Source organism: Ischnura elegans, chromosome 9 (assembly GCF_921293095.1).
Source record: "Ischnura elegans chromosome 9, ioIscEleg1.1, whole genome shotgun sequence".
Classification (NCBI taxonomy): domain Eukaryota; kingdom Metazoa; phylum Arthropoda; class Insecta; order Odonata; family Coenagrionidae; genus Ischnura; species Ischnura elegans.
The window spans coordinates 68,582,962-68,609,579 of record NC_060254.1 but is presented as its reverse complement, the minus strand read 5'-3'; the positions used below and the strand labels follow the sequence as shown (position 1 = coordinate 68,609,579).

General features: G+C 35.1%; 1 protein-coding gene and 1 long non-coding RNA gene across 2 annotated transcripts in view; both read right to left on the bottom strand.

The window, feature by feature from the left end:
• Positions 1–2,220: 2,220 nt before the first annotated feature.
• LOC124165535 lies at positions 2,221–3,484 on the bottom strand. The gene is made up of 2 exons (XR_006866249.1): positions 2,760–3,484; positions 2,221–2,329 (listed from the first exon to the last, which is right to left on the bottom strand). It is a non-coding gene; the product is annotated as an uncharacterized LOC124165535 (long non-coding RNA).
• A 1,792-nt stretch (positions 3,485–5,276) lies between these two features.
• LOC124165818 overlaps positions 5,277–26,618 on the bottom strand; it is a 108,939-nt gene continuing 87,597 nt past the window's right edge. The window contains exons 4-7 of the mRNA XM_046543343.1: positions 25,377–25,478; positions 20,642–20,750; positions 7,924–8,208; positions 5,277–6,437 (exon numbers count right to left, since the gene is read on the bottom strand). Of these exons, the coding sequence (XP_046399299.1) occupies positions 6,256–6,437; positions 7,924–8,208; positions 20,642–20,750; positions 25,377–25,478 (678 nt within the window). The 3' untranslated portion in view covers positions 5,277–6,255. The remainder of the gene's footprint in view (positions 6,438–7,923; positions 8,209–20,641; positions 20,751–25,376; positions 25,479–26,618) is intronic.

The window sequence follows — 26,618 nt, the reverse complement described above, 5'->3', positions numbered from 1 at the left end:
TATGCAGATATTGCCGACATATTCGTTGCCACATGTTGAAGTACTCCTATTGATTATAATCAACTTGTCATACCATATTAACAACTGCTGAAATGGCCTAAACTGGAACCAAGACGATACCTAATGAAAGCTACCATTATACGTTAAAATGTTTGAGCTACAATTATCATCTTACCTTTATACAGGGGTGGTTTGGAGAGATTGGGGGCCCTCCGCAATTACTGTAATTTCCAGCGTAACAAATTAACTTTTGGCTGCATGATGATATTGCTAAGAGTTTTTTCACAAAATTAAGAGGCCTTATTTGGTTTTCACTATGTTACTGACGAAGTTCTCACACATGTATTGTGGAAAATTATCACAGATTTTACCAGGATTTTAAATTAAATAATAATGAGAGGTCATTTTTTTGAAGAAAAAGAGTAGAAACCAGGTACATAATAGCATAAATTCTCAAGAGATTGCTTGGTTAAAATAAAATTAAAAAGAATTTTTGCCGAAATTTCAGTCACAGAGAATGTAACAGGATATTTAAATTTATAGGTAATTAGGCATTATTTCTTTCCTCATAGCCTATGCCTTACTGGGGAAATCAAGGTCCTCCACGGAGAATTTGAAGGAATTGAATTCCTGGAAGTGGATTTTGACGCTATTCTGCTTCTAAAAACTATAAAAAAAGTTAATGTTAAATATGAATTTTATGAGAAAAATGCAATGAAAAGTAAATATTTTTATAGTTATAAAATTTAATGATGTATAATGGTTTTATAATCCATTTAGTAAATTTATTCCTAGAAACTGCATTGAGGTAAAAAAAATTCTAAAATAATCTTTTCAAATTGACTCTTTCTAAAAATCATCAGGTTCTCTTTTATCTTTTGATACTTTTATTTTATTAAGTCTGATGTGCCCCACTCAGATGCTTAAAAAATAGACGAGATTTTTAAAGCAAATATTAATACCCATACTTTAAATTTTAATAAAAATTTATTAGTATTTACTTATATATTAATGACTTTTTTAAAAATTAAGTGTGTTTCATAGAGTATTTGTTGCATGTATTTTTAAATCCCTAATATGGTAAGACTGTTTGCCTGTCACACCCCTTAATTGTGCCCCCCCAGAAAAATACCTGAATACACCATTGCTAGAGGTTATACCATCACATTATAACTCTGAAGTGGTCAAAGCTTTTGCAAATTTACATGTATCATTAATTATCTATTGGAAATACCACTTATTTTGTGAATTGTATTATTTCATTTTGAAGTTGATACCATACTCTGTGATGTAGGTACTATGAATTTATATGATTTTATGCACTTTGTAACAGAACTGATTTGTTGATGCTACATCTTATCTTTTTTATTTACACCCAGGTAAAAATATTTGGTCTGTAACTGAGTTGGAACAGGTCTGGAACAGGGGTGGAGCTAAAGGTCTGTAGCTGGTCTGGAACTGGGAAGAAATTGAAACATTGCTCCAGACCAGTTTGGTCTGCAACTGGTCTGGACAACGGGTGGGTAAACTGGTCTGGACCCAGGTATAGCTTGGTCTGTAACTGGTCTGTATATTGCTCTGGAACTGGGCTGTTCTCAGGGAGACTATGTGGTCTGGAACTAATCTGTTCTAGTGACTAATTGGTTTATACTACTTAGCCTGAGACTCAGGATAACTAAAAGATCAGTCAATCTCATTGATCTGACTGGTTCAGTTCAGCTAGTAAGGAAAAGGGAACAGCCTAAACAAATAAATCTGAGAAGCATACTGAAGGTATTTCCCAGCCAGCCAAATATGACTGAGATAAAGGCATACTGGATAGCAGTAATCTTCAATTGTTACAATTGCATTCTTACATAATCAATTTAATACATTGTAAATTTTGAAAAGCGATGATACATCTCTATGGATGTCTTCAGCTGTAAGGGGCAAGAAAGTTAAGTAATTCTTACTACAATCAAAAGCTCAGAGTTAATGTATCCCCAGATTATGCCAGTATGAGTGCAAATGGAATTCAGAATTTAACAAATGTCAACCCGATCGTAAGATATTCATTGTACTCACACATGACAACTGCATTTCAGCTGTGAACTCCCATCTAAGTTGATAAAACATGTTAGCATATGACTTTTGACAAACCATCAATAACATATCCCCTGCAACGGGAAATTTTGGATTCGTATGGAGGTGGATGATTTTCTATGCAATAAAATAAATCCATACAGGCAATTTAACATTTATTGATGTACTCAAAACATTCTCTAGTACTAGTAACACAGTTAACATGTATTGTAGTAGGGAAAATGTCTAGTGTCCATCGCCATCAATCCTGGAAAATGAGAATTGTAACATTTAATAACCAGTTAAGTAATAAGTACTTAAGGTAACTTAAAATTGTTCCATATATTCTCTAACATGGTTATTCAATTTCAAGAGAAACCCTTCATGCACGAATGAATTTATTGTGAGACTTAATACTTTTATGCCATGAAAAACTGATAACAATGTGGTTTCCCAACGCGAGAACAGTAATTTGAAATATTTCAACTTAATCGATCTAAATGAATAGTATTTTTAATATACAAGTTAAGCCAAAGATCAACCTAAATTGTAACCACAGTGAGAACGTAGTAATAAATAATCTTATATAACTATTGGGTTGAAAGAAGTAGTTCATTAATTGCATTAGTCCTAAAAATTGTTGATACTAAAGTTCGTTGATTTACTATCGATTGTAAAATTATGTTCCATGTACTTACATTAAAATAGTCAGCGCAGCAGAGATGGGTTGATGCTGACCAAGGCATCTTCTTTAAATCTCTACGTGCTGCAAGGAGCCACTTTTTCCGCAAAACCGGTAAATAAAAACTTTATCCGGCGTTGATTTCATTGTGATAGTATGCAATTGGCATGAAACAGTATTTTTTTCGATTCCTTTATGGAAATTTTCACTTTGAAAAACGTTATATTTTCCTCATCCATACGTTCTTAAACATACAGTTACTTGTAAAATGCGGTTTTAAGACACAGATTAATTCACAAAGTCGGAAACTACTGTATCTACGAGTGTAAACATTCCAGCATTCCATTCCAGTGCCAATGGCTGTTGGGTCACGTGGTATAGAAGATGGCCGTCGGTTGTTTTGGCGCAAGTTTCAAAATACGATTTTTAATACGTTATATAATGGGAAAAAATTGTAACTCAAGTTTTTAATCCGCAAAATATGTATTTACCGCTGTTACTACATTCTTTTACAGAACTAAATTTCTCTGGAGCAGGTGCACCTGCTTCTTATAGGTGCGAGGTGTACCTTCACGAAGGTACCTGAGGGACTTTTCAGATATTTTCCTCTTCAACAAATGCTTTAATTTTAATGGGTTACTGAAATGATGCACTACGTTCACCTTATTACCATTTTATACACGGTGTTCTGAATTGAGATCCATTTGCATTTGAGGGGGCAAATAGATACTTTAGTATATTATTTAATGCTTCCTTAGCCCAAATAAAGTGCGTAAGCGCTATACTATTGTAGTCTATAGTACATATACTACTTCCAGCTATAGCTGGAAGATATTAAATTTTTCTTACAATCAGCTCATTAACTGCACCCCTTCCCTACAGAAATGCAATGTAATTTTTTGAAAGAAGATAGGTATGTTAGTATGTAACATATGTAAGTGTAGATGTTTGGTCATGGAAGAATTCTTCCATGGTTTGGTGAGTGAAGGAGATCTAAGGAAAGGTATAGTGCCATGGAAGAATCCTTCTTCCATGGTAGTGCTACCCTTGCCTTACCCTCCCTGGAATGTAGAGCATGGGTTGATGGAGGGTTAACTACACACCATGGAGGGTACTAGCCTTCATTTACCCTATGTCTACCCACCATGGAGGAGTTCATTTTTATTACAGTGGAAGTTGTGGGCAAAACGTTTTGCCTGAAATTGGTAAATACATTGGAATTAGAATAAACCATTGCAAATTATTTTATTGACTGCTTACTACTTTCTAAAACCCTATTTGATATTTCAACCTTCATTTCTTATGCAATCATTTAGAAGTAATATTTATTTTTACCTCGCATATTCATTTTTTACTATCTTACCAAGCTTGCTTAAATGCTTAAAGTTTGCATCATAAATTGAGACTAATATCATAAGTACTTCTGATATTAGTCTCAATTTATGATGCAGCCCTTTCTAATGCCATATATTTGGATATCCAAATAACGCAACTCTCCACAAGCCATGATTGTGGGCAGTGGGTACCTTTGAACCCATGTGAAATTCATCTATGAAATAACAAATATAAAATTTTTTAACCTTCCTTGAAAAAAAATTAATGGGCATTAAAAATTGACCACTCCATAGCCCAGGATTCCTAATTCCATTAAGTATCAATGCCTGATATACATTATAATCATTTCACTGTTACAAATAAATTTAAGAGCAATTGCAGATGACCGAATAAAATATCAGATCTCATGTCACATCAGAATCCAGACCAGTTGACTCACTTGGAATTTTTCCAGAATAGTTCCAGACCAGTTGAAACTCATAGAATATTTCAGCATAGTTACAGAATAGATCCAGACTAGATGCAGACCATCGAAAATTACAGTACAGTTACAGACAGTTGATCCAGATCAGTTACACACCATCGAATATTACAGCACAGTTACAGACCAGAATTCCAGACTAGTTACAGACCATTTTCCTTTGCCTCTCGGAAATCCAGACCAGTCCAGTTCTGTTACAGACCAGTTACAGAACAAAATTTAGCCTTTCAGACCAGTTACAGACCAGATCCAGATTAGTTACAGACGAAATATTTTTACCTGGGCAATCACATAAGTTGGACACTGTGCCTATTTTATTCATACATTGCGTTCTTCTCCTCTATGGGAAAAACTTTCCATAGAGCTTATAAAGTTATTTATTATAATGGCAAATTGCCATCCCACCATTCTTGCGCAACAAACCTGCATTATTGAGATCCCACTTCTTCAATTGTAAGCATTTCTCTCGTTTTTCCAGCCCATACCCACAGTCAATCAACAAGGTTGACAACCATTGCTGGTTGGTACCAAAGTTGTTTTGGAACCAAGGTGAAGTGGTCGTGATAATTCTGCATGCACCTTTGCAGTCTCACTCTCCCAAAGTTACAAAAAACTCCACGCTATCTTACCTTAACTGGTACCAGTACTTCAGTATTAATGTAGTAATGGGATATACCTTGTATTGAATGGGTTGATTTATTGAAGAAACAAGATAGGAAAAATGAGCATTCATTTATTGATTACAATTCACATGGATTTCATATGGTAGCAAATGCTAACACAAATTTAGGAAAATGTATTCAACGCACTGAAAATCATCTTTAAACCCAGCCCTCACATTCTCAGTGCATGCTAAAGTTATGTTCAGTAATCCGAGACCAGATGCGCCTATTTGCTAAAACTTTTGGGATGGAGTGGTATAGACAAGAGATGAAGATGCATGCATTGTTTTTGCACCACATGATGATTGTATTCAGAACTTCACTCTTTTAAAATCAATCCAACTCTATTCAAAATCAGTGAAACAGCAAATCAGCAATGTTAAATAACAGGTTAACAAGGTTCTTTTGTTGCGTCGAATGCACTCTTCACAATATCACATGTCAAACCAACACTTTTCTTAGTTTTCACTCACATTCATGTAGGATTGAGAATAATTCACCCAATCTTTCTCTCTCTCACAAACACTAACATGCACTCTTTAATCTCAAGATACAACACTTGCTGGAAGAGAATTATCACCACAATTGCCCATGGCACACCAGCTTTTTATCCACAAAAATTCAGGATTTTTTTTTCACTTGCCCAAGTCTGTTTCATTGAGGCACAATTATATTCATGAAAATCACCCTCCCGGAACAAATCTATTTTCCTCAATTCAAGAACCATTCAGTAATTTGTGATACATGGGGGCATCACATAGCACCTAATTGGCAATCCCTTGAGGACATGTTACAAATAGACATAGATTATGAATGACTGGGCTATTTGTTTTGGCATTTTCAAGTTGGAGGCAAAAATTGCTTTTATTAGGAAACAAGTTTGGGTTTAATGCATGTCAAGATCCATCCATTTCCAAAGCAGCACCAAACTCATGTCTTTAAGTCATGACAATTATTTCAGGTCATCTAGACCTTGATTACTTTTGCCTCTGATACGATTATAGTGTCTCATCTTGGTGCTCAGATTCTCGGGGTCAGCTGACAGATTGCCTCAGATTTCCATGCCTTTTTTGTCTGCTTAGGGTGACATTGAAGACTGTCGCAGGGGGGAACAGAGTCAACAAGAGTAATGGGATCCATGAGACCACTGTTTGACTGGCCACAGGTGGTGCTGCCGACTCCTTGCTTCCATGCTGCATAGCTGCAGGCTTCTCACCTATGCATGAACATAAGAGAAATTTTGAATTAATCTTTGGTAGGACTGAAGTAAGGAAAATAAAAAATATTAAATAGAGACCAAGCAATGGGAGATGAAGGTAGAAGTGGCCAGGCATGTAACCAGAAATTTGGTTCAGTGGGAACGTAGGTGGTATGTGGGTTGCCTACATCAACATTTTGTTGTTATGTAATTGCACGAATCAGAAAACAGTGTATATCATTAAATATACCTCAATCACACTCTATAACAAGTTTTGACACACTTCAATATTTTTCAATTCCCGATTCCAATGATCACTTAACCATATTTGATATCAGGGATTTGTTCCATGCATGTACGGTTTAATGAAAATTAAATTTTGAAAAATCATTTAATGAGACTACTATAGTTTTGATACGTTTCAAAGTTTTTTTGAAAATGAATGAAAATTGGAGGAAAAATCCTCTCAGATTTATATGTTTATCATTTTCACAATACTGAAACTTAATTCATAGTTTGTTATTGGCAGACATAATGAAAAATAGCTATACCGAAAATGGAGTGTCAGAGGATAATTTGGTCAGTCTTTAGATAGTGCCAATGATCTCTTCAAAAGATTGCTTGTGAGTTATTGCCACAAAGGAAAGAGTTTAAGGGGGGGCTGAAGCCCCTAAATTTCATGCCTAGAAGTAGCATTGCAATCGTACATACAGATCAAACATTGCAATCCAGTAAAAGTATTTAGCAGGAAAGGTAAGTGGTAGTAGTACCTATTTGGGTTGTTTTTAGGTGCATGAGTATGCGATGTACCATAATCTTTGTAATTCTATTGGACTTTGATATGCTTTAATAAAGAAATTTTTTTACCAAACAATTTGCTAGTATGCTTAATTGTCAGGAGACGACCGCATTCATGGTTATTTTTCGATTACATGGAGATCGGAAAGATATGTTGCAACTATAGTTTCCAGTATTTCATAAAATATCTTCTCATTCAGCCATTCTTTCGTAACTTTGATATTAAAAAAATACTATAGTTAACACCAACTGTTTTCAGAATGTGAAGTGACTTTGAGTAGTTTTACTGTTGCTCAGTGAAAATACTGGAAATATGTTCTGTCCCATTTAAAAATCAACTGTGGTTAGCCACCAAGATGGAGCAGTTACCATTTATGCCTGGCAGGTAACAAGTGACTTTGTACACAATCATGAGCACAGATTAAAAGCTATTTATGTATACCAAGGGTGTAATTCCTCATGAAAATATCATTTGTCTTTGTTTGTATTCAAACCTGTGCCTTGGATTCTACACCCATTGGATTGGTAGTATATATAGCATATGTAAAATGGCAATCAAGAGATATGGTTTTGAATTCCAGCTAACCTAATCAATTTGTTGATGGCGAATTCGCTCTTGTAAAAAGAGAAACCTCTAAGATTAAATTAACATCATAACAATTAATTTTTATCAAAGGATGGTCATTAATTGACCCATATGGCTTACCATTCAGTATATGTACATGTATACTAGCTGGCTTGGCATTTGATGGCACACATGAGTAATTCCCAGAATCTGCAGGTTTGGCTGAGCGAATCTCCAAGTCACTGCTGTGGCGTCCATGGCGAACCAACACCCCTGAATTTGCATCGTAGTTGATCATGCGGTCATCTCTGTACCAGAAGACATACACTGGAGGCTCCGTACTGCGGCGGAGGAGGCATGTTAGGCGCAAAGCGCTGCCACTCTTCACATGCTTGTCTGGGCCCCCAAGAATCTCTGCTCGTGCTTCTGCAAGGGCAGGAAAATTTATCAATTTCCATTAAAATTTTTTATCATGTGATTTAATTTTCAGTATTATAAATGCTCAATAATAAGAAATACTCAACCATCAAATGTGAGAGAGGAGGTAAAATACTTTCGAAGAACAAGATCACAATTTATTATATTGATTTGACTAGAAATATAAGTGGTAATTTATTCCATTGGTAAATAATAATATTGCCAATAAAAGAGAGAGGCATCTGAGAAATTTTAAATTAATTCTTTTCATATTTCATTTGTACTTAGTTTAATAATTATACGAAAAAACCTATTAATGTTTATATAGATATTATAGCCTATCATTAATTAATGAATTATCACAACAATTTAAATCTAGTTGCCCAGATTCAAATGGTAATGGCTGGGCATCTGCACACAACACATATGCAGTTACTGCATTTTTTGCACTGAATTTTTCCTATTTTGTGTATCTTGTATAATTCTTCTAGTCATACATATGGTCTTGGAAAAATTTCTAGAAATACAACATCTCTGTGGTTTTAATTCAGGAGAGAATATTCCTCTTTAAGCAAATTACTGATTCCCAAATCGGCAAGAACATAGTCAAGGACGTCCCTGAAATTAGTTCAGCTTTCCCAAAATTCTTTTGAATGGCCAGCTAACGAAAAATATAATTTAGAGTATGATCATTTTGAAGGAAACTTATTTTGTTTATCACTGCATATTTAATAAATTTTTCAAATAAATATCTAAATAAAGTTGTCTATTTAAAGAGGGTGGTTGAGTTGTATTATACTTAGCTCCCTTCCCCTCCGAAATATTTTGCTGGCTCTGTGCCTGGAAACCAGAATATAAAATCCCATAACACAAAGGAAGAATTTAATGTGGTTTATTTCATACCTGCTGCGTGAATGGTGGTGAAATCCAAATAGGTTGCGAATAGAAAAAAATTCTCCTGGACCGGGAATCGAACCAAGGACCTTTGTATTTTCGGGTCACTGCAAATTGCCATGGGAATTTAAAAAAACCTACGTAGCGTAGTAGTTTGCGCGGTGGCCCGGAAAGCCAGGTTCGTGGTTCGATTCACGGTCAAGGGGAATCTTTTCTCATGGCAATTTATGTGAAGAATGTGCGGGGAGGGGAGGCCCAAAAAAACGGGAAATAATAAAAAAATTGAAAATATAATTTTTTATGTTTATAACGTTAGTCACCTTCAAAGTAATTTAAATTAACACTAATTTATTGGATAAAATGTTTTTTCCACTGCGCGAAACAACTTTGGTACTCATCGTTTCCGATGCCTTTCAGCGCCGGCTTCGATTTTTCACCTCCGTATTGTAACGAAAACATTTCCCTTTCATCACCATTCTCTTCCAGGAGAAAAAAATCAAAAGGTGCGAGATCTGGTGAGTAGGGTGAGTGGGAAGCATTGTCATGTAATTTTTTTTACCAAAAAATTAAGACACGGCAAGTAGCAACACGGCAAGACACGGCAAGTATAGTAGCGGTGGATGAATTTCGCCGCGATTCGTCGCGTTTACTAATTTGCTGCTAAAACTCGTTGCAATGAACTCCAAAAAAGACCAGATTGTTCAGCAAGTTCGTAAATAGTACGCCTCCTATCCTCGTACTCAAGGGTACGAGTTTTTCTCCACATTTTCATCAGTTATGGACCTGGAAGGTCGGCCCGGGCGCGGAATGCCTGCGATCGACATTATGCCACGTTCGAATTGCGTATAGCACCCTTACACTTAAGTTATTTCTAAGGAGTGTTTTATATTAGCTGCATATAACATATTAACCGATTCCGACTAAATTTTTACCTAGCAGAGAATCGACGCTGCACCTGTTCTCGAATCTCAGCCATTTCAAAAATCGAAGGGGCCAAAAAACTCTTCGAATGTAAACTGTCTCAGGGGCTCGATGCAAACGTCCAAATCCACGCCGTTTTGCGTGCTGACTCAGAAATGATGAAATAACACACATATACTACCATACACCGTGCGCAGTTGACATATTGTGCATCGTGACGCATAGTATCTTGGCAGATCATGAATCATCTACTGGTTGCTTCGGCCGAGTCGGTGGCAACCACGCGCCTCTTTTCTTCACCTCTCCCACGGAGTCGTTCCGAATGGAGAAAGAGTCAACCGTCCGGTATACCCGACGACAGCGCCAAAACGGATGATAGAAGAACTACGTGAAAATATGCAGGGAAACCACACAAACAATAATAAAGCAATGGCGGGGAATGGACGAAAGGTTATGGAGGAATAAGAAAAGATTTCATTGTATGAAACATGTTAATGAAGAATTTTTATGTAGGGACATAAAGTACATTTCTATTACTATCTGAAGGAAACAGTTAAATTTTTAGATTCACTCCACTAGAAACGAATACGTAATTCCTCATTAATGCAATGAAGACGAATCGACAAAGTCCACATATTCGGTAGACTCATAGATTTTATCAATTCCTCAGAATTTGATAAAAACAAATCCACAGAAAGAGTCTACCTTTTTCGTAGACTACTATATTTTATCAATTCCTAAGTGTGTAATAAAAAAAAATCCACAGAAGGGTCAACCTTTTTCGTAGACTACTAGATTTCATCAATTACTTCTTATATATGATAAAACAATACGACAGAAAGAGTCAACTTTTTTGGTAGACTAATAGATTTCATCAATTCCTCAGTATGCAATCAAAACAATGCCACAGAAAGAGTTAACCTTTTTGGTAGACTATAAGATTGCATCAATTACTTCTTATATGTGATAAAAACAATGCCACAGAAAGAGTCAACCTTTTTGGTAGACTACTACCTTTCATCAATTCCACAGCATGTAATCAAAACAAATCCACAGAAAGAGTCAACCTTTTTGGTAGACCACTAGATTTAATCCATTACTTCTTATGTAATCATAACAATGCCACAGAAAGAGTCAACCTTTTTGGTAGACTACTAGATTTAATCCATTACTTCTCATTGTAATCATAACAATGCCACAGAAAGAGTCAACCTTTTTGGTAGACTACAAGATTTCATCAATTCCTCAGTGTGTATTCAAAACTAATCCATAGAAAGAGTCAACCTTTTTGGTAGACTACTTGATTTCATCAATTCCTCAGTATGTAATCAAAACAATGCCGCAGAAAGAGTCTACCTCTTTGGTAGACTACTAGATTTGATCCATTACTTCTTATGTAATCATAACAATGCCACAGAAAGAGTCAACCTTTTTGGTAGACTACTACCTTTCATCAATTCCACAGCATGTAATCAAAACAAATCCACAGAAAGAGTCAACCTTTTTGGTAGACTACTACCTTTCATCAATTCCACAGCATGTAATCAAAACAAATCCACAGAAAGAGTCAACCTTTTTGGTAGACCACTGGATTTAATCCATTACTTCTTATGTAATCATAACAATGCCACAGAAAGAGTCAACCTTTTTGGTAGACTACTAGATTTAATCCATTACTTCTCATTGTAATCATAACAATGCCACAGAAAGAGTCAACCTTTTTGGTAGACTACTATATTTTATCAATTCCTAAGTGTGTAATAAAAAAAAATCCACAGAAGGGTCAACCTTTTTGGTAGACTATTAGATTTTATCAATTGCACATCATGTAATCAAAACAAATCTACAGAAAGAGTCAACCTTTTTGGTAGACTACTATATTTTATCAATTCCTAAGTGTGTAATCAAAAAAAATCCACAGAAAGAGCCAACCTTTTTGGTAGACTATTAGATTTCATCAATTGCACATCATGTAATCAAAACAAATCTACAGAAAGAGTCAACCTTTTTGGTAGACTACTAGATTTAATCCATTACTTCTTATGTAATCATAACAATGCCACAGAAAGAGTCAACCTTTTTGGTAGACTACTAGATTAAATCCATTACTTCTTATGTAATCATAACAATGCCACAGAAAGAGTCAACCTTTTTGGTAGACTACAAGATTTCATCAATTCCTCAGTGTGTATTCAAAACTAATCCATAGAAAGAGTCAACCTTTTTGGTAGACTACTTGATTTCATCAATTCCTCAATATGTAATCAAAACAATGCCACAGAAAGAGTCTACCTCTTTGGTAGACTACTAGATTTGATCCATTACTTCTTATGTAATCATAACAATGCCACAGAAAGAGTCAACCTTTTTGGTAGACTACTACCTTTCATCAATTCCACAGCATGTAATCAAAACAAATCCACAGAAAGAGTCAACCTTTTTGGTAGACTACTACCTTTCATCAATTCCACAGCATGTAATCAAAACAAATCCACAGAAAGAGTCAACCTTTTTGGTAGACCACTGGATTTAATCCATTACTTCTTATGTAATCATAACAATGCCACAGAAAGAGTCAACCTTTTTGGTAGACTACTAGATTTAATCCATTACTTCTCATTGTAATCATAACAATGCCACAGAAAGAGTCAACCTTTTTGGTAGACTACTATATTTTATCAATTCCTAAGTGTGTAATAAAAAAAAATCCACAGAAGGGTCAACCTTTTTGGTAGACTATTAGATTTTATCAATTGCACATCATGTAATCAAAACAAATCTACAGAAAGAGTCAACCTTTTTGGTAGACTACTATATTTTATCAATTCCTAAGTGTGTAATCAAAAAAAATCCACAGAAAGAGCCAACCTTTTTGGTAGACTATTAGATTTCATCAATTGCACATCATGTAATCAAAACAAATCTACAGAAAGAGTCAACCTTTTTGGTAGACTACTAGATTTAATCCATTACTTCTTATGTAATCATAACAATGCCACAGAAAGAGTCAACCTTTTTGGTAGACTACTAGATTAAATCCATTACTTCTTATGTAATCATAACAATGCCACAGAAAGAGTCAACCTTTTTGGTAGACTACAAGATTTCATCAATTCCTCAGTGTGTATTCAAAACTAATCCATAGAAAGAGTCAACCTTTTTGGTAGACTACTTGATTTCATCAATTCCTCAATATGTAATCAAAACAATGCCACAGAAAGAGTCTACCTCTTTGGTAGACTACTAGATTTGATCCATTACTTCTTATGTAATCATAACAATGCCACAGAAAGAGTCAACCTTTTTGGTAGACTACTAGATTTAATCCATTACTTCTTATGTAATCATATATGCCACAGAAAGAGTTAACCTTTTTGGTAGACTATAGTACCTTTCCTCAGCATTTAATCAAAACAATGCCACAGAAAGAGTTAACCTTTTTGGTTGACTATAGTACCTTTCATCAATTCCACAGCATTTAATCAAAACAAATTCACAGAAAGAGTCAACCTCTTTGGTAGACTACTAGATTTAATCCATTACTTCTTATGTAATCACAACTAATCCACAGAAAGAGTCAACCTTTTTGGTAGACTACAAAATTTCATCAAAAACGTCTTATTTATTGCGAAAACGGTAATTAGAAATTGGCAGCGGTACCAATATTAGCCGTACGTGGCGCTGCCGTCGGGTATACCTTGAGGTTGACTCTTTCTCCATTCTCTAAGACTCTCTCCCCCACGACGGAGCTGCCGGTACGCCAGTAGAAACATTAAGATAAATATTAAGCGATATTGACTTTATTTAGCGATATGTAATATAAATTTTATAAATATTTCTCTCCAATTCATCGTACAGCATACATCTGTACAAATAAATTTTCAATTGATCCAATGGTTTCGAAGTTAGAAAAGACTTGCGTTGTTTACAACAAATCTATCAATTCTTGTGGTTTAAACAATTTGTTTCCTGCATATTTTCAACAATAGATCTGGCTTTCTTATATCAAAATTCCAATTTATTGTAACTAAAACCACGGGAATACCATGCGCTCAAAGCTGGGCAACTTGATTTTACGCGAAAAAATCGGGTACTTTCTTTAGAATTAATTAAGTACAGGAAATACTATCGCGAGGACTTTTTGAAAAAGTAAATGATGCAACGTAGAATTATCTTTCGTATGCTATTTGTTGCATTGAAATTAATATCCTCGTTTAGATCATAGAGCTCCCCAAACTCAGGTGTCTTGCTTTTTTTACAGACAGTAGTGGGAGAAGCCCAAAATATAAGACCTCCGCGCGCAGCGATTTCCATCTGGTAATTTTTGTGTCCCCCCTCCTAATGTGCGAGAATTTGGATGCTTCATGAGTGAATATCTTAATGAGCAAATAAGAAGGACAAGGGAAAAAAGATTGGGTCTGCGCAAAAAACAGTAGATATGATAAAATTTACGTGACTCTTACCGGTTCATCTTGAATCCAACATATGGCTACTATTCACTTAGTCCGAGGGGGTGAATTATAATAAAAGATCATAACCAACATTTTCCTGTATCTAAAATTTGAAAATTTCATCTCAGACTTTTTTCAGGTGAAGGTAAATTTTGAATATTTGAGACAGAAAATGTTTTCTAAGGTCTGAATGACTTATTCTGAGAAATTCAAGACGTCAGTGTACTGTTTAAATGTAGGTATATGGATAAACGTGACCTAAAAAGACAAAAGAAACAACAGGTGCCAGAAGTTACACTTAGAGCCAAAATAGTTGAGAGGATATGATGCGTTTTCCTAATTCATAAGGCCTAATGCCAACCAGGCGGTGTTTTCATAAGTGGAAGAGGAGTTGCGTACCCCATTACATTAGCACTGTATATCTACAAGCACAGTAATCAACCGCAAAGTTTTCAATGAAATTTGATCGAGTGAGAATTTTACCTTCTCCAAAATGAGGGAAAACTTTCCCGCGTTTTTTTTACCCGCGAGTAATTAATCTTTGCTTTGAGGCGTAATATCGCGTCGCCAGTGGAATTAGTGCAGGCGGTCAAGTGAGCTTTACGATAGCTTATTTCAACCGATGGGACAACGTTATCATTCCCCACAAACGGCGTCCTCTCTCGTTTACGACCACTCCGTACTACATCGTACAGAGGTGTATTTTATATTTAAAGTCAAAATGGCCGACCATAAATCAGGTCGTAACTTGAACAAAAGAATGGGAGGCGAGGATAAATTTGCCGAAATGGACCGTCGCGGTTTTCACATAATAAGAGGCTGGGTTCAACCGTGGGGCTTGGCGGTAGAAAGAGTCAACGAAAATATTTTATAGGAAATTTATCGTTAAAGCCACTATTCCGGGCTTGATTTTGTACACATTTTAATTTGGGATAATTTTTTATTTCGAGCTAAATATTTTCTTTCCGATTGTTATTTTTCAAACAGTATATTTTCTTCGGGTAACAGTAATTGAACTGCTGTCTTATTTAGATTAAACCGTAAAAATTAGTTGACTGTTCAATACCTTAGTCTCGTATTAAAGTAATGGCTTTGCCCATGACATCTGAATTCAATTGATTGAATTCCTATTATTACTGTATTTTATTGTTCCAAAAATTGTTCATAAGCGAATCGGAGTTAGTCGAAAATTTTAGTTTATGATCTATTTCAATATCCCAAAAACAAAAATTTGGTGGAAGCTCATAATAACTTTAAAAAATATTTTTTATAAATAACAAGTTCGTAAAATTTTACCAAATACTTCGTCTCGGAATCAGTCGAAAACTTTAGTTTATGATCTCTTTCAATATTAAAAAAATAAAATTTTGTCAAAAGTCACATAAAAATATTTTTAATACACAACATAATTGCTTCATCGGTATCGACTGAGTCAGCTGGAAAAGCACTCAACTCTATTCCAGGCTTGTTTTACATGCTTTAATTTCTAATAGATCTGAAGTTCGAATTTTTTCCCTAAGAAATTTTTTATCCCGCGTCAATATTTTTTTAAAATGCTGCGCCTGATTACTTTGATTGGGCAGTAAAATTTTATCTCGATTGACATAATCTAAAAGATCTTTGACAAATAAAAATTAATCCTTTTAAATTATTTTTTCCAACGTACATTCCGAATCTGGCCACCAAATAGAATGAGCAGCCGCTAAATTGGAACATAGCTACAAGATGAGATATTAATCGAAGGATTTCCTTAATTTTTCTCATTCTCACACGTGGGAGATATATACACCGTTATGCAGCGTGTTATTACTGAAAAATGTATAGAATTCACTGGAAAATATTCTATGCATTTTTATAAAGGATAAATTTGCCGAAATGAACCGTTGCTGTTTTCGCATATTATGACAATGGGTTCAACCGTGGAACCAGGCGGTAGAGAGTCTTTTTAATTTTTTTTATAGGAAATTTATTACTGTAGCCTTTTGTTGTAGCCTATTTTATTTCAGATGATTTTTAATTTCGAGCTAAAACTTTTATTTCCGAATTGTATTTATATGAAAAATCGCAAATGTATTCGTATGAAAAATCGCAAATGATTATTTACTTGTTCAGAGTTATCTCGTGCCAAAACTTGGAACTAGTATAAGAGTTGGAGTTTGACATTTCAATTGCGGCCGATTGTATAATACATGTTCAGCTGTTGGAAATTTTTGGTGAGTACCGCCTAAATTTTTTCCCAACTATAGCACTGGATAGAGTCAACTGAAAAAGTACTGAACTCTAATGCAGGCTTGTTTAACATTACTTAATTTTCAATAGTTCTGAAGTTCGAATTTTTTTCCCTCAATAATTTTTTGTCCTGCCTCAATATGTTTTAATTTGATGCGTCCTACTTCTATTAAACAGTAAAATTTTATCTCCATTGTTATCTTGTTAAAGTTCTTTGAGAGATAAAAGCACTCCCTTTAAAATTACTATTTACAAAGTAGACTCCGGTTCGGGTCACCAAATATAAGGAACAGCCTCTAAATTGGGAAAAATCTCCAAGAAGAGATTTCAATCGAAGAATTTCCTTTAGTTTTCTCTTCTTCTTAAGCTATCATCCACTAATTCTCATACTTCGGAAAAGGCGGAGGACTAATAGATAAATAAGTTACTAGGTTTTAAAATATAGAGACACAGAGAAAGAGACACTGGCAATTTTTTTCCAGATGCATCAGCGATACACCCACTGTTCTGAATGAGAGAGAATGGGAAGAATAGAGTCCTCCATTCTCTCTCACCGAAAATAGTAGGCCATCAAAATGAAACATCTGAAAGAAATTGTGAGGGTTCTTTTTAGTCAATATGTTTTAAAATCCAGTTTTTTAAAATTAATTAAAGTGTCATCGCTACAAGCGTTTTCTTCAAGAGTGCACATATTTAGATTTGCATGTAAGTACTGCATTTTAACAGAAAAACGTATTAGATGTATTTTCTCTTGGAGATCAAAGTATACTTTTGAATCTACTCCATAGGTCTGGTTAAAACATGCATAAAAAAGTATGAGTTAATGTCTAAATGCATGAAAGATTTTGGTCGAAAATGTACAAATGAATGTACCTTATTATAACCTGTTCTGTTGTCTGCTTCTTGATTCGTACAATTTGGGTGGTTACACGGTGAATTTTGTGATTCATTATCACGTTCAAGCATTTAGACATTGACTTGTGCGAGTTATTTCGTCGTGCAACCAGGTTTAGATATTAAGTATAAATATTTTCATAAGTGTGGATTAGCCAATAAGATGCCAGCGCGGTAATGTATTTTAGCCATTTAATAATATATTTTGCTGCAATTCATGTAGTTTCATGTTTTAGTGAATGTTTCGGATAAGTGTGGTAGCCATATAGTTGGTGAAAAAATGTACCCGTCCCAAATTTTCGTAATTAAGTGGAATATACTATATTATCAATTCTTGAATACCATATTTCATACAATTTATAGCGGGAAATCTTTTGAAAACATTTATTCACCGCTAATTCGGCTTCCAAGAGGCAAAATGAGAATTGATGTTACATGCTGCGAGACATTTTATGTGATGTACGAATGTACGAGTTGCCCTAAAACTACACTAAAATGTATCGATCATTCTCAGGTATCGCAACGAAATATATTTTCAATATAAACATGTGATTTTGTTAATATCAAGCTGAAATTGAAGGTAGTAATTGGAAATTAGAAAACTTTACCGCATAGGAAAACTTTGATGTCGATAAAAAAAATCTTTCACTGAAAAAAAAAACGAGAAAAGTTGTTTTTTAAATGGGTGCTACATATTTTCGCTCCTGATGCTACATCATGATTCGAAAAACAAATATAGAACACTTATTTAGCCTGCTGTAATACCAACATTGAATTTTAATGCCATACCAGCAACATTTAAATAAAAAAATACAGAATTTATTTCAGATTTTAATTTTAACATAATCTTTATTCGGCGCAAAACACAGGGAAATGCATAGGAAACAATGGCAAAGAAATAATATCAAGGGGAAAAATAAGAAAAATGTACTGATCATGTCACTGGAAATACACAGCTATTAAAATAATATATTCAATCTACTGAATTCAAGCTACTGAATCAAGAAAAAATCGGTTACGAATACCATGTCTAAATCTCTGAAAAGCTTATAATACCTTGGTTTAACAACCATTTTAGCACCTAAGCATACGAACAACGGTAATTAGACCAGAATTAGGAATTCAAAATAGTCCTTCGCGTGAGCGAATCGGGTGATTTAGGATTTCTTCGCCAGAAGATTGGAGAGGACCATTAGAGGTGACGTGTACAAGATCAATACTAATGGAAAACGCATCCACTAATGCTTCCCATCAGCTACCCGATCACGGTGCATTAATTTTCCCAATATTCTCAAATGTGTATTGATGCACTCATTGGTGACTACTATTCCATCGCATTACCAAGTTTCTGATTAGAGTAAATTACTCGTGTTCCGGCTGCAGAGCAAACAGGAATGTCTACCAATACTTTCGGGTACATGAAACACATGTGGTTGAATAAATTTAGAAAAAAATATACAATGCATGTGAAACATGATGGTGATCTCTCAGTCATTAAATCTTGCCATATAGCAATAGCCTATCTCACTTTTATTACCCTTCACTTATTTCAAAGAAGAACCAAGAAATGTTTTTAAGGGAATTACTCTGACGAGATTTTGAATTTCAGTTTAATTAAGAATTTGATAATTAATTATAATTTCTTGACTATAATGCACTGATCATGTCACTGAAAATGTAAAGCTATTAATATGACGTATTCACCAGTAAATAAGGAAAAAACCGGCAACGAAGACCATGCCTAAGTCTTGGAAAAGCATATAAGGCCCTGGTTTAATACCTAGGTATGCAAACAACGTTAACAAGACTAGAATTAGTATTTCAAAATAGTCCTTCACGAGAGGGAATCGGGTGATTTATTTTTTTCTTCGCCAGGTGATTGGAAATAAACTAGAAACCAAGAGAGAATGGCAATAACATAGATTCAGTAATTCATACTTCTTCTTCCATTCAAAAATGACTTCGCAGGTAATTTAATTGATAACTTTCTCATTGGGGTTGAAAAGTCGTTACGAAGAAAAAAAAAATTGTTTGCCATAGCAGAGAAGATACTTAGACCAATATTAAACTAGGAAACCATAAGCTTTAGGAGGTGAACACTTTTAGCTACAGGTCGTGTGAAAAAGCGATGAACGACGAAAAAGTCAATGGAATAGCCTAAGCAAAGAGGAATTCTTAAAACAAATAAATCTCTTAACAATCGAAACATGGGTCAGACCACCTCAATTCAACTAACATTCAATCCGTTTTACTAAAATAATTATGGCATGATTTGTGATCATTTCAACATTTTTTTCACATTTTTGATAAAAAATGTCGTAAGCCGTAGAAACCCTATAACTCTTCAGCAAATTGTGGAGCCATTAGTTAGTTTCATTTAAGAGAAAATGATTCTCCGATGTCGTGTTACATGAACAAAATTGATTGAATTTCAATTCCTATTATTAAGTAATAATAATAGGAATTGAATCTTTAGGAATAGCTATTATTGATACATAGTATTATATTATTAAGAAATAATAATATAGTACTATATTTTGATTTAAAAAATATTGTTCATAAACTATGGGTTATTTCTAGTATCGAAATATTCACACTTTTTTCCGCCCCCTATTTATAAAATTGACGATAATTTAATTCATGTTGATTAAATATTACTAATATTACACAGTATAATTTTCAGATCCAACATTACTTAAGTAAATTTGTATTATAAATAAAAATGAAAATTATCTCAAGATGCCGCTACGTGGTAAAAACGGTAGCATGAAAAATAGAAAATTTTCTGTAGCATGAATTATAAGACAGTTCAACGATGTCATTCCAAATATGGTTGAATATCTAAGAAGAGGGTTTTTCGCACCGGTTACAAAATGCATACACAAACATACACAGTAATTTGCTTAGAAATTTTCTACAGTTAATGGAGAAGAGAATAATAACTGATAAGAGATAATATCTATAAAGGAAGGTAATATCTGACAAGAAGAGTAATATTTGATTATTGACATTTTGAGCTCTAAGTTACGGAGACTCTGACTGAAACCACTGACCGACGAGTTGCAGTTCCACAAAGAGGCTGGTGGGAGGATGTGTTGACACCTGGCATTCGTAGAGGCCAGCATCCTTCACTTCGGCATGCCTTATGTGTAAAGTCCAGTCCTGCAAGGTAAAAAATATTAAGTGTGCACAGATATTTGAATAGGAGAATGTATACAACCACATATTATACTCATTATTATACATATATCCACATCATCATCATAAGTCAGAAATCCTAAGATTGGTTTGACGCAGCTCCCCATTCCGCTCTCCTCTACGCTAGCCTATTCATAGTTACGTATTTATTTTCTTTTACACCAATTTTTAACCTCTCCTATGCAGTTGAGCAGCACTTTAAAGTTTTACTTAATTGGATTAATGTTACTAATAGAACAGTGTAAGGATTAATAAAATATCCCTCAGAAAGCCGTAAAACTCACAATTTTGAACCGTTTATCTTAAAATTCCACAATTTATTAACTTCGCACCTACCGCTTATCCTGGTGGGTACACCATACACACCCCAGTAAGTTGCACCTAAACCTCCCCCGCATTAATTTTTATAGCTGCGCCCCTGGTCCTATGAAACTTATTCGGGTACATCCCTTTGCATTTCTTCCCTTCCACCTGTCCTTCTACAATTGTTTTCATCAGGCAATCACGCCTTAAAATGTGGCCAACTAAGTTGTACCGTCTTCTCCTTAAGTTTTTTAGTAGAATTCTATTTTCTCCGACGATTCTTAGCTCTTCCTCATTACTTACTCGGTCAATCCATTTTATCTTCGTCATTCTTCTGTAGCACCACATTTCGAAGGCACCTCTTGATTGACTTACATTTTCATTTTCGGGTTGATGAAAATCTCGTCTGAAATTGGATTTTGAATTCCAGAGGAAATAAATTTTGGCCATTTCGTTATTTACGTATTAATGAGGTACCGCTTATTGCCTGATTTGAAACAGTACCCTAAAATCTCTGGGAAATCAGCTGAATATATCACGTTAGTTCTGAGGACCAACCATTAGCACCCTGACACATGCATCACATGGCCGAAACCAATACATGTTTTACAAAAGTATTTTTAAACCTGAGATAGTAAGTTATTTTAGGAATTAAAGTTAAGGTTTATCAGATATGTTTTGATAAATTTCCAAACTATTAACACTGAAAATCGTGCAGTAAATAAAGTCTTACTCTCTTTAATATACATTTATATCTCATAATGTCAATTTGGTGCCCTATGACTTCTAAAATTCATTAATATGTCATGATTTCGTGAGAATGGTATAAAAGCAGGGGCGGAGCCACAATTTTTTCTAGGGGGGGGCAGTCAAACGATCATCTCATTAATTGAGATTAAAAATATAGATATAGTAATTATTGTACAAAATATTCTCTTTATTTTAATATGAAAGTTATTAATGTAAAATGTAATGGCTGAGGCAATGGTAATACACAAAAAAAAACGAACTGAATGAAAACCCTATTATGAATTTTGTCTATTTTTTAAGCACCTGGGGGTGGGGGAAGCCCCCTCTAAATCTGCTTATGTATAAGAGTAGTGTTAATGTTAGCAAAATCTGTCAAATTATATAATTTTGATGTGAGTAGTCGTTGAAATTAATTTTATATCAGAATGGAGATTCGGGAAAATAGTAAAGAAAGTTAGATAAAGACTGTAAATTTCATTTCGATAGTTGAATGGCTTCCATGAAACCTTCGATTTTAGAAGAACTGTTTTAGGCGAGAAGAAGAAAATCATTCCAAAATGACAATCGACGAAGAAAAGTGAATGAAAAATAAACACCCAAAAGTGTACCAACGGAAAATTTGACCGTGAGAGACTGCCGATGGCAGCAGCTCTGCTAGATACTGAGAGGAGGAGGAGGTAATGGATTTCAGGTCACCTACATTCCATTCCAAGTGTTTGCCGAGGAAGCACCTCTGGAAAACGTCGCATAAAGATTCCCCACGTCGCGAAAATCCTAGCTCAAACGGTCTTCGAACGTGTCAATGCAATTCTGAGGAATCAGCAGCACGTTTCAAGTTTTCAGGAATTTGGGTCTTTCACTCACAATCAGACCTTAGGTCGCAATTCATTATAGAGAGATGTAAGGGAAAGGTATGTTATAATGGAAAAAAGTCTTCCTAATTTTAGCAATTCTTTCGTAATTTAAAATAAAAAACATGAAAGTAGCCGCTCAAATTTCACGAGCGACATGTCATAAGGGTTTTGGCTCTTAAACTCGTTCAGAGAGAAGCGCTCACAAGTGGAGCACAAGGGCCTTTTTAAGCGTCTGATGGGGGATATAAAATCAAAGGAATCCCTCACGGGAGTGCTAACAACGGCGACGCACGAGGGGCCGATGCGCGAGGGTTGGGATTGGTTGAGACACGGGGACCCGCTTGGCAGGAGTCGATGACGTCACCAACTTATCAGCCAAAATGTTCAGTGTGCTCAGTTTTCGCGGCGAATCGCTAGTGTAATGCGGCGAAAACGCGATTTCAAAGGATCGAACATTGGAGTTAACAAATTATCTATGAAGAGATCTGTAAGTGCTAGATGTAGATGATATTTCCATAGCATTTCCCAAGATAGAGAGGGGACAAAGATCAAATTGAGTTTCTTAGCAAGAAAATGAGCTAAGTGGGACTCAATGACCATTGTATCTAACAATCCATCAAAATCCAGATTTAATGCGTAAAAAAAGGCTTATTTTGATGGAGATCAACGGCCACTGTGTAAAAAATGGGACCTAATCATTTTTGTACAACAGCTGAGTGAACATTCTGCAGTGTTAGGTTTATGTGGTGGATCTGTGATCGGGAGACAAAAATGGTTACAGAAAATATTTACCCGCTATTAACTCCCAGAAAATAAGTCTTATGACTTAGTTGCATTTTTTGCCTTGATGAGTGAATTACTGCATCTTATAATAAAAAATAAACATGTCCCACGCTCTGATAGACGCACTAGTGAACAGCAACAAATTATGTTAAAATTTGAATACGGAATCTCAGAAGTGTCATCCAGCTAATGGCTTACATTATAAAATTTTTAAATGATAATTCCAACTGCGCAGGATAGAATAACGAAAAAATATGGTCAAATTTATTTATCAAATCTATCACATAAATCACAAGAAAGTTATAAAAAACTGATGAACGAGCCCAATCTGAAGAACCACCTTTGTGCCTCAAGCTATCAAAGATATTATCTCCGTTCATTTTCAGAAACGAATATCTATTGAGGGGTGCTAATTACGTTCATTTTTCGTTGCTTAAAAATGACAATTAAAATTTTACAGTGTATGTGAAATAATTCAAATACAGCCCTAATAATTCTTGGAGGAAACATAAAACACTCGGAGCAAAGGATAATAAAAATAAATTTTTGACGGAAAAACACAAGGCATTACATAAAAACAAAAAATCAATCAAAAGTGTATGTAAATATTTTACTGGATGTTAAAGTGCAGATACACACAAAAGAGAAGTAAAAGCGCTTTCGAGACTTATAACCTGAGAACCAAACTAGAAGATTACGCTACAGGTTGACTGATGATTACGCTTTGACAAAGCAACGCGGCTATTTGTTATGCAGGAGGATAAGATGTACTTTTATTTTTGAGGTGATAACTGGGTTTTATTTTGTTCCTCCTCAAGTTGTCCAAAGTATTACTTTTCACACATTATTCAATAGAATTATTTGTCAAAAAACATTCTAAAACTATTCTCTAAGTATCTAGAATTTCACCATGACTTCTTGGCAGAGGCCCGAAACGATTAAAAAAGGAATATTAAACTATGCTTTATTTTGAACAAAGATTTTTAGGATTATCTCGAATTATTTACTAAAGTGTACCAGCATAAAAATTTCTTATGATACATCAGAAAGAAATACGTTTTTTTTTACAATTTTTGGCCTGAATTGTTATTTTGATTTGCGATTCATACTACTTTATTTTTTCCTCCACAAACTGACCATTCTACACACATTTTATCCCATGAAGGTTTCTGCGTGACCGATATTTCGGCCCCTGACAGCCCAACATTGCTCTCATTTCTATGCTAAACTAGATTAAACATTCAAGCGACGTGCGCGACTTTTTTTTTAATGGTCTGCTTGGGTCAACCCGCGTATCAAAATTATTCTCTTTTGCTGAAGCACCAAATAATACTTACCCACCACCAAAATTATGCCTTAAAATTTTTTCGGGACCTTCTACATCCGATGTATTCTAAAAGACTATCTAATGTAAATTAGCAAAAATAAGCAGAATAAACCGTGAGAATAAAGTTGAAACTAATGTCCGAGTAAGTTTATTAAAGTGTAGAGAATTAGCAGAAGTTTGTGTGTTCTTCCATCATCATAAAAAATAAGGTAAAAAATTCAAGTAAGGTAGCATGATCAGCGGTGGATCTATGGGGGGATCTATCTACAGCCCACCCCTTCGGTATCCGTTCTACACTAGATAGAATTGTAAATTTTTTGCTGCTGGTAGGATGTCCCCCACGCTTGTCCCTATTCTGGATCCGCCACTGAATATGATTTAAATCCATTTGTGTTTCTTTAATGTGTGGCACTGTTTATTTGCGTCTTCACAGCTAGAGACATTTATTCATGCGTCACACGGTATGTGCATTCCTTCGCGTGTGTAAAATCTAAACGCTCATACCGAGATACCGAGATCAAAATTTTTCAAATGAAAATTTGCAACTCTATGGTAATGAAGGATAAAACTTACTTGTGCGTGCCTCACGTGTGCTGTGAAGAATCTGTCATCACTTGCGTATGGAGCTAGCCCAACGGTGAGGAGGTGATAATCTTTCCTCCTTATCCATGAGACCTGAAAAAAGTAAATTCAAACCATTGAGTCCTATAAACCCACTCCAATAGCCAGGGTCATACACAACATAATACCATACCATATTATAAAACCATTATAATTAAGTGAAAAATAATTTTTAAAAGTGTTTGATTTGGTCACATTTGGGAAAGAGAGGACTATAATTTATGAAGAACAGAAGTATGTAACGAACGAACGACTGTAACGGACCCTCATTCAACTAAATTTGAAGGAAACTCCCTATTTCGAAGTAATTGGCGAGACCCTGGACCCTTAAAATGACAATTCACGCAAAAAACTCCCGTAACGAAACACTCCTATTACGAAATCTACCTGCAACGAAACCTGCGCTTTAGCCCGGACCTTGAGAATGACAATTATCAGTTGAAACCAATGTCAGTATAAGTTAATTAAAGTCTGGAAAATTTCAGAAGTCTATGTGCTATTACATAACCATGAAGACTCATGAAAACATGAAATGAACGGATTATTGATAAAAAATGTGGTATTTTGCATTTACAGGTGCTTTTTTCCATCGATATTTACGCTATAAGCAGGATGTAGAACCGCAGCGGAAAGTTCCGCGTTCAAACCGTATCGTTCCGGGCTTCGAAGAGGTTCACATTCAAGATCTACTGAGCGGAGGGTATGGAGGAGACTTGACACTCCGTGAAGGTCATAGTCAACGCTATGGTTCCCACCATAAGATACTTCCCCCTAGGCTCCGTCTTTCCCTCCGCTCCGACCTTTCTTCCGCTCCGAGCAAGAACGCATAGCAATTTTGCGGTCATGTAAACCACTAAGGCGGTTCACGAGTCGAAATGATCAGACAAAAAATCCGTGGAGCAGCTCTAATAAAATTAAATTCCGATTATATCCCGTTGAGCATTCCTTTTGCAAATGTAGATTTCCTTTCTTCTGTCTTTACACTAGCGCGTGCATTATTGTGAAGTAAATAACAGTGATGAAATTTGTTGAAAGGTGGCGTCTGCGTTGCTCCTCGTCCCCATCCCGCTTACTTACATTTCACCTGATAATCATATCAGATTACCTTTCTGTGTTGGCTTTCTTTTCCGAAGGTTCAATAGGTTAGAATGGAGCACAATTTTCCCTTTGTAAAATCGTATTATATTACTTTCA